Raw genomic sequence first — 15,409 nt, 5'->3', positions numbered from 1 at the left:
TTAGTATCAGGTGAATGTACTGCGTAGGTTGCAGCGGTTACAAGCGGCCCGGGGCACCTTCAGCCAAGCTGGCGGCGCTCAGGCCCTGGAGGGGTGGGCTGCGACCCCACACTCCGTGATCGGGGGTTGACCCGGTGGGTGGATGTGGATGCGCGGGCAGATGGTTCAACAAAAATATTTCGACTCATTCACCAGGTGTTACACAGACCACTCACACGTTTTGGCTGAGAGAGTGTGACACACACACGACGGGAGCGGCTCTTCCCGACATCACGACCCCTTTGTAACACCCCTTCTTCTCTCCTCAACCAGCAAGCATGGCCTCCCAATCTTTTGTCATCAGATCCCCTTGCTCCTCCGCCAATATCGGCCCGGGCTTCGACGTCATCGGCCTCGCCCTGTCAATGTTCCTGGAGCTGCACGTCACTGTCGACCCACCTGCATCTTCAACAGAGAATTACCCCCTCAACTGCAAGATCACATACGAAGGGGAAGGGGAGGATGAGATTTCCCTTGACCCGGAGGTGAATCTCATCACGAGGGTGGCGCTGTACGTGCTCCGGTGTCACGACCAGAGGGCCTTTCCCAAGAACACGCACATCCATGTCAAGAACCCTATTCCGTTGGGGAGGGGGCTTGGGTCGAGCGGGACGGCGGTTGTGGCGGGGGTGATGTTGGGGAAGGAGGTGGGCGGGTTGCACCATTTGACCATGGAGAGGTTGTTTGATTTTATTTTGATGATTGGTGAGTCTTTTTGGGATGATTTGGGGAAACGGTTGCTGATATATGGGACAGAGAGACATCCTGACAATGTTGGGGCTTCGTTGTTTGGCGGGTTTGTCGGGACTTACCTGAAGCCGTTGACGCCCGAGGACACGGCGAGGGTGGAGATCCCGCTCAGTGAGGTGTTGCCTGCGCCGCAGGGGGGAGTTGACACGGGGGATAGACCTCCTGAGCCGCCGGTGGGGATTGGGCACCATATCAAGTTCCCTTGGGCGGGGGAGATCAAGGCTGTGGCCATCATTCCCGAGTTTGAGGTGCCTACGGCGAAGGCCAGGCAGGTTTTACCGGCGGAGTATCCTAGGAACGATGTGGTAAGTTTTTTTTCTTCTTTTTTTTTTCTTTTTTTTTTTCGTTTTCTGGATGGGTGAGGAACGGACAGTGGGGGGTTGAGTGATGCTGATTTTTATGGGAAACAGACATTCAACCTCCAGAGGATAGCGCTTTTGCCGGTTGCGCTGGGCCAGAGCCCGCCTGATCCGGAGCTGATCTATCTTGCTATGCAGGATAAGCTGCACCAGCCGTACAGGCAGACGCTCATTCCGGGGCTGACGGAGATTGTGGAGAGCATGACGCCTGCTACGCAGCCGGGGCTGTTGGGCGTTTGCTTGTCTGGTGCCGGGCCGACGATTCTGGCGTTGGCGACGAGCAACTTTGAGGGGATTGCCAGCAGGATCATCAAGAAGTTTGAGGAGAACAAGATTACGTGCAGCTGGAAGGTGCTGGAGCCGGCGGAGGGGACGACGGTGGTGAGGACGAAGTAAACGGAGACAAGAGAGGGGTGGAAGAGAGGGTGGCGAAAAGGGGTTTAAGATATAAATAATGATAGATAGATGGGATATAAAAAAAGGATGAAAATGATACCCGGTTGAACGGTATCTTGAAGGTTTACTTCCTGTTACGTGAGTTGCGTATCTGTTCTCTTGTGAAATATATATTTGCCGTTTCTGCGCATGTACAACATGTGGTGGCATATAAAGGTGTAGATTTGATGCGCAACTTGCTCTTATTCAGGGGCAAATATTCTCTCTTTTAAGCGACTGCACATGGCAAGACGGGAAAAACCGCCCGCAAGCACAACCAAAACCAAAACCACTCTACCTTGACCTTCATTCTCTCCCAAAATCAGTTTGAGAGATGACGGCAATTTATGTTCAGATGTTTTTGGAATTTGGACTGGAGTTGAGGCTTTCCTCCGAAGTTCCTCTTTTCTCCGAATCAGAACTTTCCAAGGTGTATAGTTTTGTTGCTGTACTATATAGCGATCAAGCCGAGGCATTACGCTTCACTGGCATCGACTAGGCTCGTAGGCTCTTATGTAGGTAGTGCTTGGGATTAAGTTTGGTCATATGTCTGCACTAAAGAGTAATTGCACCTGCCACCTGGCAGGCACCGGGAAGCCACGAAGAAAAACCGCATCCGGCCCGTTCAGGCTCAAACCGCACAGTGGACCCCACGCTTGCCGCCTCGGCGATTAGGATGACGGAATCCCGATGCCCAGCAATTTATCGACAGGGATCCCATTTGGCAGCCGGGACTGCGACCGAACCTCATCCATCCGAGCAGCGATTTTTCTTCCATTCACTTCCGCTCCCCCATTGCTCCGTGATTCACATGGAATTCGACGCGCCCTGAGGCCGACAACTGCGCACACTACGGCCTGCGCTTGGTCGACATGACAACCCCCGAATATTGGATCTTCTCGAGATAGCGAGGCCCACTTCCATCCCAACGACGACTTGGAATTCTCTCATACAGCCAGCTCGAGCTTAGAAAGCACTCGTCATGGTTTCGGGGGCGGTCGCAGCGGCTGCTTTTCGCCGCGCGGCTCTGCTCCCGCAACGCACATTATGTGCAGGCGGGATAGGCTATGCAAATGCGCCCTTACTCGCACCTTCACCATCACCAGCGTCGCTGATATTATCCCGGGATGCGTTCCAGACGCTGAGGCCATCCTCGGCCGCAGCTCCCGCAAAGCTCCAACCCTGCCGCCACTTCTCCTCCCGCGTGGGAGCGGGGAGGACCCCCGCGGCAGCAACACCAACATGTTCACCACAATCATCACTCGGACTACGACCTAGGCTTGCCCAGCCAACATGGACGTCGCCGATCAACATTCTTCGCCGGTTATCTACGTCACCACCAAACCCAGAGCAGGCTGTTGCCAAAAAGGACCAGCAGTCTTCAACACAAGAGGAACAAGAGGAAAAGGAGGAAGAGGTGGATCAGCACCTCAAGGCACATGGATTCCAAAAGAGCGCAAAGGCGGCCAAGGCTGCGCACATCAACATGGCGGCGCGCTTGTCCAAGGAAGGGAAAGGTCAGGAAGGCAAGCCTGGCTGGGCTGAGGTCTGGCGTCTGATCAAGATCGCCCGGCCTGAGCTCAGATGGCTGGGCGTGGCCTTTGTCCTGCTGCTCATTTCTTCCAGTGTCACCATGTCGATTCCCTTCTCCGTGGGCCGTATTCTGGATCTCTCCACCAAGGAAGCTGCCGACGAGGTTAGGCTATTTGGGCTTACTCTGACACAGTTCTTTTGCGGACTTGCTGCTGTGCTTACCATTGGTGCGACTGCCAACTTTGGGCGGATCATCCTGCTCAGAATTGTTGGCGAGCGCGTTGTGGCTAGGTTGAGGACGCAGCTTTACCGGAGGACGTATGTTCAGGATGCCGAGTTCTTTGATGCCAACCGGGTCGGTGACTTGATCTCGAGGCTCAACTCGGATACGGTCATTGTCGGCAAGAGTATCACGCAGAACGTCTCGGATGGTCTTCGATCTTTGGTTAGCGGTGCTGCTGGATTTGTCGCCATGGCTTGGCTAAGCCCGAAGCTGACGTCTATTATCCTTGTTATGGTCCCTCCTATCGGTATCGGCGCTGTCTTGTACGGCCGTTCGATTCGCAACCTCAGTCGACAGATTCAAAAGAATGTCGGCACGCTTATGAAGATTGCAGAGGAAAGATTGGGCAACATCAAGACGAGTCAGGCTTTTGCCGGCGAGGTTCAAGAGATTGGACGGTACAGCAAGCAGGTCAAGAAGATCTTTGCGCTCGGCAGACGGGATGCTATCATTTCTGGCACATTCTTCGCTTCTACCAGTTGGGCGGGCAACATGACTATCCTGGCCATGCTCATTGTGGGAGGCAACCTTGTTCGGACTGGGGCCATGACATTGGGCGACTTGACGTCTTTTATGATGTACACCGTCTTTGCAGGGTCCAGTTTGTTCGGTGTCAGCGGCTTCTACTCGGAACTGATGAAGGGTGTTGGTGCTGCTAGTCGTCTTTTTGAGCTCCAGGACCGAAAGCCCAGCATTCACCAAACTGTCGGCACGAAAGTCAAGTCGGCGCAGGGCCCTATCAAGTTCTCCAACGTCCACTTTGCTTATCCCACGAGACCGGCGGTGGCTATCTTCAACGGCCTTGATTTCGAGATTCCTTCTGGCAGCAATGTCTGTATTGTTGGTCCCTCCGGCGGTGGCAAGTCGACTGTAGCCTCCATGTTGCTTCGCTTCTACAACCCAACGTCAGGCACTATCACTATCAATGGCGTTGATATTTCGACAATGAACGTCAAATCGCTTAGGCGACGCATCGGCATGGTCGCACAGGAGCCCGTGCTCTTTTCGGGTACCATTGCCGAGAATATCTCGTATGGACGGCCCGAAGCTAAGAGATGGGAGATCATTGCGGCTGCTCAAAAGGCCAACTGCGGTTTCATCAGCGACTTCCCTGATGGCTTGGAAACGCAGGTTGGTGCCCGTGGAGCCCAGCTCTCGGGTGGGCAGAAGCAACGCATCGCCATTGCTCGCGCTCTCCTCAAGGATCCCGATATTTTGCTCCTGGATGAGGCGACCTCGGCACTTGACGCCGAATCTGAGACTCTCGTCAACTCTGCCCTTGCCGAATTGCTCAAGGGACGCAGCACCACCATCTCGATTGCCCACAGACTCTCCACCATCAAACGGTCGGACAAGATCATTGTTCTGTCCAGCGAAGGCACCGTGGCCGAAATTGGCAGCTACACTGAGCTGAGCAACAACCCCAACAGCGCTTTCAGCAAGCTTATGGAGTGGCAGATGTCTGGCGCTGATGTCCCCACGTCGGCCAGTCCTCGCATTACCGAGGCTGAGGAGATTGAGGAGGACTTGGAGGAGCAGGGGGAGGAAGAGTATGATGAGCATTCTGAGGAGGTTGAGGAGGTTGAGGAGAAGAAGCGGTAAATGAACTAGGGATATCTGGGAGGAGACATCCTCTTTACGATATGCTCAAGGTTAACGGGTTGCTCGATCGGTGACTGATGTGCGGTCACCTAAATGGACCCAGATATCTGAGCTCCTTGAGAGAACGGAGAGGCCGATTGTTCGCGTGTGCCCGTCGCATATGAAAGACGGGACCTAACCACCGCGGAATTTGCATATTCATATATGGGGAGAGGCGTCTGTCTATATACAGGAAAGATGTGGTTGCATTTATGGATTAATGTGCATACATCATTCGGGATTCAGGGTGAGCGGAAATCTCCACTCGACACATGGGAAACAGAGACAGAAAAAGGGAAAAGGTGTTCAAAAATTTGGCGAAAAGGGGGCATATACGGATATACCTAGCTCTTTTAGACCAAAAGATCTTTTTTTTTTTGCTTGAGAGGAAGAGGAGAGAACAATTGTATATTAGGCGGTGTTGATTGCCCGGGTGGAAGGCATTGTTGCCTCCCGAAGGCGTGATTTTGTGGCGATTTGAAAGGGCTTTTTTGAAGTTGTTACTACTCTCTGAATATATTCCCGTCCGTGTGTGTATCCTTCCAAATATGACCGTGATGTTCACGTTCAAGGGCCATTACTACGTCAGATGCAGACTTGAACAGCAACAACCCCGATTCATATCCATCGAGACCCACGAACAAGTGGCCTGCAAGTGGCCAGGAACTCGATTTCTCCTTGTCGAAATCTCACATGCACTCCAGCGTGGCGGTTCGCGAAACTTCAGACATGACCCCACCACAGGCGGGCGGGCGGGCCCCACACTCCTAGGTACTCCAGCAGCGAGTTTGATGAATGACAGCAAAGTCACGAAAACCCTGCCTCCGAAGTAGGCGGTCTCTAACAAGCGCAGCGGTCCCCAGACGCCTGTACCGGCGCGGTAACGAGCATCCGATATCCCTTCCCTTCCCCTTCCGGGGTTGTTGTCAGTTGTGACTCGGTCGGATTGGGGGTGTGTGGGTTGTTGCTCGATTACCTTGGGGGATTTTTTACCGGATCGGCCTTTGTGTCTCCTCTCTCTCTCTCTTTCTCTCTCTCTCGCATTTTTCTTCTCTCTCTCTCTCTCTCTCTTCCTTGTTACAGTTTGGAGAACCAGGACCGGGGGCTTGATTGCTTGTGTTGAACGGAGGAGTCATCCGCTTCTTAATTCTTTTTTTTCTTACTACCACCACCCCTCCATCTCCGATATCTCACTCTCTCTCCGGTTTTTTATGCGGAGCCCTCGCCCAGGTTGTTAAGGCGAAACATCCCTTCCGGTTGTCTAGACCGAGAGGTTATACCGCTTTCTTTTGGGAGTGTGGCTTTATTTTTTTCAACAACTGCATTGAAAACCAATTGCTACTACTGGACGAGGATTTTGCCCGCCCACCTACCTACACCTACGGCACCTGCGCCTGGACCTTTGGGGTGTCAGTATATACACCACATAAAAAAGGTACTTGCACCTCACTTACCCCTTCATTTCATCTTCAGGAGGTGGTTGGTCATATCCCGCATTGCACGAGCACGAAAACATCTGGATACTTCCACTTGCCCGAACCTACCAATTCCAATCCCCTCCCGCCGCGCAGCATGTGACTGAGTAGGTAGTGGGCATATGTGTCTCACCCGAAGCCCCACGAGGAACTGCACGTTCTCACTCACCTCTTCACGACAGACAGCAGCAGTCGGGCGTCTCCGGGGGGGGGGAGGGGAGGGTTCTCTTCTTTTATTGAATTTTATATATAAGGCATTCAATGCGCTAACTGTTGATATTTAAAGATTACACCCCTCCCCACTTCACTCAGGACCAGGGGACAAGAGAAGAGTCATCGCTCACCCTCTTCAGCATTCATATATCTTTCCTCAGCCTAGCCATTGGAGCCATTGCGCTTTTTGGTGGTATCCTTCTTCCCGGTCTTGTTGAGACACAGCCGAGAGAGAATTGAGTTGAGTTGAGATATATAGACCGTTTCATCGGTTTCTCACTCGACGTTTTCCTTCTCCTTTTCATTTTTGAGGAATACCCCGCCAAAACCCAACGGTCTTTTTGAGTCACCCTCACTAGCAAGGGTCAGCAAAGCGGAAGAAGCAATATTTTTTTTGCCTGCCGGTACACTAGAAACACAACGACAAAATGGTCCAAGCGCTACTGAAAAACACCAGCACGAACGGGTGGGTGGTGCAGAAGTTTGGTGGCACGAGCGTGGGCAAGTTTCCTGATAGGATTGCGGAGGATATCATCAGGACGCATGTGGAGAATAATCGGCTGGTGGTGGTGTGCTCGGCGAGGAGCACAGGGAAGAAGGTGACGGGGACCACGAGCAGGTGAGTTTTGGATTTTTGTTTTTTTTCCCTGTCGGGTATGGGGTATGGGGTATGGGGTATGGGTTGGGGGTGTCAATTTTCGGGAGAGACCGCTTGTGAGAGTGCGGGACGGGGGAGAATGTGCAGGTTTGGGGAGAGACATGTATGTGTCTGGATGTTGGAAATTCCCATGCCCTTTTGGGGGTATCCCGCATTCCCCGTGTTCTTTTCCTTGACCCCTCTCCCCCACATATCACGCACACACCCCCGGATCGGCACGCCCCACGTTGCTGTTACCTGAAAGTTTACCTGATGGACTGACAACGTGCTTGTTTGTTGCGCGGATAGGTTATTGGAGGTGTACAAAAAGCTTAGGGCTATTGTTGCCTCGGCTGGTGATGAGGAGTCTCAGGATGTGCTACTGGAGGAGGCCAAGCGCATTGTTCAGGACATACTGGATGATCATGTGGATGCGGCCGAGACTTTTATCAAAGATGCGGAGCTGAGCGTGGCCGTGAAGAAGTATACGGAGAAGGACTGCCACTTGCTCAATGAGTATCTCTTGGCTGCTAAGCGCTTCAATTTGGAGATCAACTCGAGGGCGAAGGACAGGGTGGTGAGCTTTGGTGAGAAGCTGAGCTGTAGGTTTATGACTTATCTTCTCAAGGACAGGGTAAGTTTTGTTGAGGGATAGGTTGCGACGGTGAACAATACTGACACGACATAGGGAGTCGATGCCGAGTATGTTGACTTGGCTGACGTACTACACCTTGACAGCCCAGGGCGGCTCGATGCCGGCTTTTACCGTCAAGTCACCGCCGTCATTGCCAAGAAGATCCTTGCGTGTGAGGACCGTGTACCAGTCGTCACTGGCTTCTTCGGTAACGTCCCTGGAAGTCTTTTGGATGGTGACATCGGCCGTGGCTACACGGATCTCTGCGCTTCCCTGGCTGCTGTCGGCCTCAGGGCTGATGAGCTTCAGATCTGGAAGGAAGTTGATGGCATCTTCACCGCCGACCCTACCAAGGTCCCCACCGCCAGACTCATCCCTTCCATCACCCCAGCCGAGGCCGCCGAGTTGACCTTTTACGGCTCCGAAGTCATCCACCACTTGACCATGGACCAAGTGATCAAGGCCCAGCCCCCAATCCCCATCAGAATCAAGAACGTCAAGAACCCCCGCGGCGAAGGCACCATCGTCAAGCCAGACCCTACCCTGGCCGCCGATCAGCAGATCCAACGGCCGAGGAAACCATCCGACCCATCGGCCCGCAAGAAGCCGAAGCGTCCTACTGCCGTGACGGTCAAGGACAAGATCTCGATCCTCAACATCCACTCGAACAAGAGGTCGATTGCCCACGCCTTTTTGGCAAGGGTGTTTTCCATCCTCAACCAGAGGCGTATCTCGGTGGATTTGATCTCCACGAGCGAGGTGCATGTTTCCATTGCGGTACATAACGGCAGCTCCGAGTATGACAGCCTGAACCAGGCTGTGGAGGAGCTGAGGGAGTGCGGCGATGTGACGGTGATTCACAACATGACGATTTTGAGTCTGGTAGGGGCCGAGATGAAGAACATGAGGGGTATTGCGGGCAAGATGTTTTCGACGTTGGGTGAGAATTCGATTAATATCGAGATGATTTCTCAGGGTATGTTTTGCCTTCAGAGTGCAAGGGCACTTGTGGGACATATCATATGCTGACTGATTGAATTATATATAGGTGCCAGCGAGATCAACATCTCGTGCGTGATAGAATCGCGGGATGCTGAGAGGGCCATGAATATCCTGCACACGAGCTTGTTTACTTTCCTTGAGTATGGGAACTAAACCGATAAGCAACCTTGCAGTTTTGCTCTTTCCGAGAAAGGGATAGAGGAGCTAACATGGGCGGCAATGGTGAAGACAGGAACACGCACTTGATTGATTGGGGGTGCTGGGGTTAGAGATGATAGAGCGGGGGTTGATAATTTGAGGCAAGAAAGCATGGCGTTTGCTTCAAGAGATGATTAGTGCGATAGAGCAAGAGGTGATACCTTGGGAAGGGGGCTGTAGATGAGAGACAGGGAGGCGCCCGGTAGGCCTGCGGAAGGGAGGGAGTGGACTTCGAAGAGATTATTACAGTATATGTTTAAAAGGAATCATACATGGAAGGTTTTGGATAAACCGGGTGTCTATGTGTGAATATTGCGAGCATCATTTAGTAACTGTTCTGCCCTCTTGCTTGATCAAAATCGGGTTAGGGTTGTGAAAGAGCTCCGGCGCCGAGCCTTTCAGGCCAGCCACTTAATCAATCAGCCTTGTGGGGGCCACTTTGCTTCCCCCTCGCATTCACGCCTTTCAACCTTCCACGCTTCCCAAAACCTGTCGCAAACTCGCCTTTCGCATCACCCACCAAACCTCGAGTCCTCGACCCTCGTCAAATAATCGCGGCGACCATTCCCGTCATTTAAACCACCCACCTACCCTTCCTACCTCCGCTCGGCTCGCGCGCAGCGAGTTTCCCCCCCTTCATCAACCATGGGCAAAGCAGAAGTCGGCTCAACCAAATACCTCTCCAACAAGATGAAGCAAAAAGGCCTCACGCGCCTCCGCTGGTTCTGCCAAATCTGCGAAAAGGCCTGCAGAGACGAGAACGCCTTCAAGATGCACTGCCAGTCCGAATCGCACACCCGGCGCGCGCTGTCTGTAGGGCAAAACATCAAGCAAGTCACCGACGATTACTCCCGTGCGTTCCAACAAGAGTTTATCTCCCTTCTCAAGACGAGCCATGGAGAAAAGGAGATTCACGCGAATAAATTCTATCAGGAGGTGATTGCAAAGAAGGATCATGTTCATTTGAATGCGACGAGGTGGCATAGCTTGACGGAGTTTGTGAAGTACATTGGCCGGGAGGGGATTTGTAGGGTTGTGGAGAAGGAGGATGGGTTGTTTATTGCTTGGGTGGATGACAGTCCTGAGGCGATGAGGAGGAGGGAGGCGGTTAGGAGGAGGGAGATGATGGACAAGGGGGATGAGGAGAGGGAGATGGCTGTTTTGAGGGGGCAGATTGAACGGGCTAGGAGGGAGGCGGAGGAGAGGGGGGTGGATTTGGAGGGGGAGAGGGAAAAAGAGTTGAGGAGGGAGGAGGGGGAGAGGATTAAGTTGAGTTTTGGGAAGAAGGATGAGAGTACGACACCGACGCCGACGCCGGGGAGTGGGGGGGAAGAGAAGGTTGAGGGGAAGGACCAGGCGGAGAAGAAGGATGGGGAGAAGAAGCAGGGGGAGATAAAGGAGGGGGAGGGTAAGCCTGCTGAGGGGGCGGCGGCGGCGGCACCACCGGCGAAGGTGTCGTTGAAGTTTGGGGTTAAGCCACCGGCGGCGAAGAATGTGTTCAGGAACGCGCTTGCTGGGGCGCCCAAGAAGGTCATGGTTGCGCAGCCGAAGAAGATGAGTGCTGGGGAGAGGATCATGATGGAGGAGCTTGAGAGGAAGAGGGCGCGGGAGTCGAGGGGCAGTGGCGGTGATGCTCCTAGTAAAAGGCCGCGGTTTTAAGGCTTGGGGAGCGGATTTGTACAGTTTATGCCATAAATGGGCGGTCTGTTAGGTTTGATGTCATAGCGATCATGGGAATGGCGTTTGGGTGGTGATTTTGTTAGGGAGAATGATACCAGAGCTTGTTGCTTGCACTTGATGAAGATGATGACTCGATTTGGGGCTGTATGCGGATGGTATGAATATAAATATTCTTGCAGGCTATTGAGCCTGTTGAACTTCGAATTACCTGTGATTTTCTTGTATCCTGCTCCGTTGGACTGATGGCTGTTGCCATACTGCTATAAAGAACATAGCCATCCGCGAAAAGTGGGTCTCTGTACGGTGTAAACAGTTACCACCATACTTTCCACCCGTTTCTGTTAGTGCAGCACGTCGCTTGCTCTCCAACATTTTTTTCCAACTGGTCAACGACAAGGCATCAATCAAGGTTCGCCTTCTATCGCGAAATCTCATCAACCACTCAACACGGCACCGACACTACACACCGTCAAACAATCTAGACGAGCGATACAGAATCTCACTGCCTGGCTCAGTTATTCTCATCCACGCTCATCACTCCTGACGGTACTTTGCAAACAAGCGTCACTCATAAACCACCATGTCATCCGTCAAACGCAAGCAGCCGCCTGCCACTCTCCTGCAGAGGCGGGTTCGCCCTAGGTATGAGCCGGAGCCTGAATCAGATGTCGAGGAGATGAGCGATGCGCCAAGTGAGGAGGGTGCCGGGTTTGACAGTGAAGAGGACGAGGACATGAGTGAGGCTGAGATGAGAAGCGGCAGCGATGAGGTTTGCAACTCGCCATATTTTCACTTTCAGAACAAAATGCTAACAAAATCTTCCCAGGAAAACTCCGAACTCGGCTCAGACCCCGAAGACAGCGAGGATGAATCGGAAGATGACACCCCCCAACCCAGCCACCAGCTCTCCTTTGGCGCCCTCGCCAAAGCCCAAGCAGCCCTAGGCGACAAGCTCAACAGGCGCAAGCGCCGCTCCAGCAGCGCCGCTTCCGAAGCGTCCAGCTCTCGGGGTAACAACAACAACAACGACAACAAGTTTTCTCTTGAGAAGAATCACAAGAAACCCCTGGAAAAGCCCTCCCGCACAAGCAAACACGCCCCTGTCGAGTTGTCGTCAAAACGCCAGGTCTCCCGCCGCCGTGACTTCCTCCTCGACCCAACCTCGACCAAACCCCAGCATCGCGACCCCCGCTTCTTTGCGCCCTCCACCATGTCGGCCACGTCGAAAATAGACGAGATCAAAGCCCGAAAAGCGTACGCTTTTTTGGATGAGTACCGCGAGAAGGAGATGCAGGAGCTTCGGGTGGCGATCAAGAAGAGCAAGAACGCGGAGGAGAAAGAGAAGCTGCAGAAGGCGTTGCTGTCGATGGAGAGCAAGAAGAAGGCGCAGGAGAGGAAGGACAAGGCGCAAAAGGTGCTGGATGAGCACAAGAAGAAGGAGAAGGAGCTGGTGAGGCAGGGGAAGAATCCTTTCTATCTGAAGAGGAGCGAGCAGAAGAAGAGGGTGGTGGTGGAGACGTTCAAGGGGATGAAGAAGGGGCAGGTGGATAAGGCAATTGAGAGGAGGAGGAAGAAGGTGGCGGGTAAGGAGAAAAAGTTGCTGCCTTGGGCTCGGAGGACGGTGGAGGATCGGTGATTTGTTGGGGGGTTATGGGGCACGAGTTGGGAAGGGTAGGAGTTTGTAGGTGGTTGGAATGGTTGGTTGATAGTAACGGTGAGCGGGTCGTCTATTTGTCGGCCCGTTGGTCGTTACTATTAACATTCCAACTATAATATATTAAGTCAGACATAGCTATAGTATGCGCTAGGGCACGTTTACTTGTCTCGATGCCGGATGTAGTTGTGATTATTCGTGGAGGGGGGTTGGTAAGATAATGATCTCCTTTAGCAGACATGCTCTCCAGGTGTATTCTACCTAAGACACGAGACAGCTTGCCTTGACGCTTTCTGCATGATTTTAACAACTCATCTTACACGATCTTACACATGTCCATCAGTCCTTCTTATACCCCGACTTTTCCAGAGCGTCCTGGAACAACTCCCTACACCTCACCCTGCTACCCAGCCTCGCACACAGCAAAAACGCGCCCGACAGCTTCCGATGCAACGAATACGTCTCCTCGGGCGGCGGCGCCAACCGCTCATGTATCATGACCCCAATCTGCGCTTTCACTCTTTCCGTAATCGTCTGATCCCTAAAATCGTACACCTCCGGCGCCGTCTCCATGAACGGTTCCGCGAGCGTCATCACGCTCGTCAAGTGCGCCTCGAGCATCTGCTTGCTTTCATGACCAGTCAAGTACCCCAACTCCTCCGACAATTCCTTCACCGCATCTTTATCATTCCGTGACGAAGCCTCCAAAAGCTGGACATACAGCTTGATAAAAGAGTCAGGGTACTCTCTCGACGCCCCGAAGTCCAACAGCTCCAGCTTGTTTTCCTGGGGGTTGTACAAGAAATTCGTCCAGTTCGGGTCCGTCTGCATGAATTTGAACTCTGTGATTTCCCTGAGACACAACCTCAAGATCTGCGTCCCGATCCAATCTTTTTCTTCTTGCGTCAGGTTTGGTGCGATGCGCGTCACTCCGGTGCCAGACATCCACTCCATCGTCAGCACATGCCTCCCGCTCGCCTCGGGATAGATCCGCGGCACGGCAAACACCTCATCAGACAGCAGGTTCTGCCTGTATCTCTCCGCGCACCCCGCCTCCCGCTCATAATCACACTCCCACCCCAGCTCCAACCTCGCATTCTCGATCGTCTTATCCAAGTACAACCCCTTCGGGAGCAGCTTTGTCGCGGTCAGTAACACGGCAATGTTGTCCAAGTCAGAATTGATACTCTCCGCCACACCCGGGAACTGAATCTTGACTGCAACCCTCTCCCCAGACTGTTTCAACACCGCGCGGTGAACCTGCCCTATCGAGGCGGCTGCAATAGGTTTCTCGTCAAATTCACTGAATAGCTCCCTCCAGTTCTCTCCCAAGTTCTGACTGAGGACGCGGTCGCGCTGGTAGGAGGGCATGTAATCTGCTCTGTCTTGGACACGCTGCAAGACCTCTTGGATAGGGGGGGGTAGCATTTTTGCGTCCTGGAAGGACATCATCTGGCCTAGCTTGAGGGCTGCACCGCGCATGCGGGAGAGTTTGCTGACTAGGCGGGTCATGTTTGATGGGGAGAGCATTACGGAAGAAGAAGAGGAGGAGGAGGAGCCGTTGAAGGTGCGGGAGACGGACTCGGTGACTGCGCCGGCAAGCATGCCTGCTGCTAGGCCGCCGTAGTTCCAGAGGCGGCCGAGGCGGGTGGAGGGGACTCGGGACTCGCGGAGTTCGTATTGTGCGGGTGGTGGTGGGAGGGGGGGTGTGGTTTCTGCTGTGGCTTCTTTTTCGGGGGTTGAGAGGACCTCTTCCAGAGGCTCGGAGACGACTTCTTTGATGGGTTCCGAAACGGCCTCCTCCAAAGGCTTGGAGACGACTTCCTTTACTGGCTCTGCCACGACTTCTTTGGTCGGTTCGGATATCACGTCTTTCACCGCCGCCGCCGAGTCAACCTCCTTTGATGGCTGCTCTTCTTCTTTTTCAACCACCTTGTTTTCGGTTTTGCCAGCCTCAGCAACCTGGACGTACTCCCCTGCCGCTTCTTTGGTTTCGTCCTCCTTCGACTTCAAGGCCTCCAGGATTTTGGACCCCTTAGACGTGTGAAACAGAGAACTGACATCTACCTCTTCTGTCTCGTCAACTTTCAGAAGAGGGATGTCGATCTTTTGTTTTCCAATGCTAGGGAGGGAAGTTGGTGGTCTTCTCGGCGGGACAAACCCCTGCTTCAAAAGGGCGATGGAACCTTCTGCCCAGGGGGCTGGTTTGAATTCTTGGGTTGGGCGTTTCTTTTCTGGGGTAGGAGCGGGTTGTGTTGTCTCTTCCGGCGGCGGCGGCGGCGGCGGTGCTTCCTTGGGAATGGCACCCGACACCTCCTTTTCTTTTGGCGGCTCTGGCTGCTGGTGAGATTCGGCTGCTGCTGGTGGTGTTGCTTTTTCCTCATCCCCCCTCTCCGCATTTGGTGGTTCCTCTTTTTGACCTTGCGCTGCCTTCTGCCTCCCGAGAAGAGCATCCCTCAATATACTCGACGTCTGCCCATACCTCTCCACCTGCCTCGCCCTCAGCGCGACATGCTTGGCCGCCACGCTTTTCGACGCACTGGCCACGGCGGCCAGGTCGACGAGGAGGTCCGCTAACCTCATTCTGCGCTGCAGTTGATCCCTCAATTCTCGATTGTGAAAAAAAGAAAAGAAAGAAAGTCGTTATCGAGAGATATTGTGCTGCGATACACCTCTCATACTGTGAGGCTGGCTGAGTGATATCGTAGACTGTGTGGATGTTCCTAAACTCCGAATGGAGCCGGCCGGTTCGTGGGCACGGAGCCGAGGAAATTGGAAAGAGCCGCAAAATTTTGGGAGTGACGTTGATCCAGCCCCTGTCCAAAGCTGAGCCGGGGGCCCCTGCCTGGCGGCCGGTAGTGATCCGTAGACTCGGG

The 15,409-nt window shown here is 53.5% G+C and overlaps 6 protein-coding genes across 6 annotated transcripts; 5 read left to right on the top strand and 1 right to left on the bottom strand.

Moving 5' to 3' along the window:
* Window positions 1-171: 171 nt before the first annotated feature.
* THR1_1 (Trihydroxynaphthalene reductase) lies at window positions 172-1,693 on the top strand. The gene is made up of 3 exons (XM_062944674.1): window positions 172-744; window positions 796-1,094; window positions 1,200-1,693. The coding sequence occupies exons 1-3, from the start codon at window positions 318-320 to the stop codon at window positions 1,542-1,544; spliced, it is 1,071 nt and encodes a 356-aa protein (XP_062803527.1). The 5' UTR covers window positions 172-317; the 3' UTR covers window positions 1,545-1,693.
* Window positions 1,694-2,565: 872 nt separating this feature from the next.
* Window positions 2,566-5,001, top strand: MDL1 (ATP-binding cassette permease mdl1; the record flags this gene model as incomplete). The annotated part of the gene is made up of 1 exon (XM_062944673.1): window positions 2,566-5,001. One exon carries the CDS (start codon window positions 2,566-2,568, stop codon window positions 4,999-5,001), a length of 2,436 nt encoding a protein of 811 aa, XP_062803526.1.
* A 2,155-nt stretch (window positions 5,002-7,156) lies between these two features.
* Window positions 7,157-9,154, top strand: QC764_209650 (uncharacterized protein; the record flags this gene model as incomplete). The annotated part of the gene is made up of 4 exons (XM_062944672.1): window positions 7,157-7,347; window positions 7,675-7,999; window positions 8,054-8,975; window positions 9,048-9,154. The coding sequence occupies 4 exons, from the start codon at window positions 7,157-7,159 to the stop codon at window positions 9,152-9,154; spliced, it is 1,545 nt and encodes a 514-aa protein (XP_062803525.1).
* A 690-nt stretch (window positions 9,155-9,844) lies between these two features.
* On the top strand, window positions 9,845-10,442 carry QC764_209640 (uncharacterized protein; the record flags this gene model as incomplete). The annotated part of the gene is made up of 2 exons (XM_062944671.1): window positions 9,845-10,176; window positions 10,373-10,442. 2 exons carry the CDS (start codon window positions 9,845-9,847, stop codon window positions 10,440-10,442), a joined length of 402 nt encoding a protein of 133 aa, XP_062803524.1.
* A 792-nt stretch (window positions 10,443-11,234) lies between these two features.
* Window positions 11,235-12,832, top strand: RRP36 (rRNA biogenesis protein rrp36). Its single transcript, XM_062944670.1, has 2 exons — window positions 11,235-11,648; window positions 11,706-12,832. Exons 1-2 carry the CDS (start codon window positions 11,460-11,462, stop codon window positions 12,513-12,515), a joined length of 999 nt encoding a protein of 332 aa, XP_062803523.1. The 5' UTR covers window positions 11,235-11,459; the 3' UTR covers window positions 12,516-12,832.
* Window positions 12,833-12,872: 40 nt separating this feature from the next.
* On the bottom strand, window positions 12,873-15,116 carry QC764_209610 (uncharacterized protein; the record flags this gene model as incomplete). The annotated part of the gene is made up of 1 exon (XM_062944669.1): window positions 12,873-15,116. One exon carries the CDS (start codon window positions 15,114-15,116, stop codon window positions 12,873-12,875), a length of 2,244 nt encoding a protein of 747 aa, XP_062803522.1.
* Window positions 15,117-15,409: the final 293 nt, after the last annotated feature.

This window comes from Podospora pseudoanserina, chromosome 2 (assembly GCF_035222485.1).
Source record: "Podospora pseudoanserina strain CBS 124.78 chromosome 2, whole genome shotgun sequence".
NCBI lineage: Eukaryota > Fungi > Ascomycota > Sordariomycetes > Sordariales > Podosporaceae > Podospora > Podospora pseudoanserina.
The sequence above is the reverse complement of the archived record's forward strand: the minus strand, read 5'-3'. Positions and strand labels throughout refer to the sequence as shown.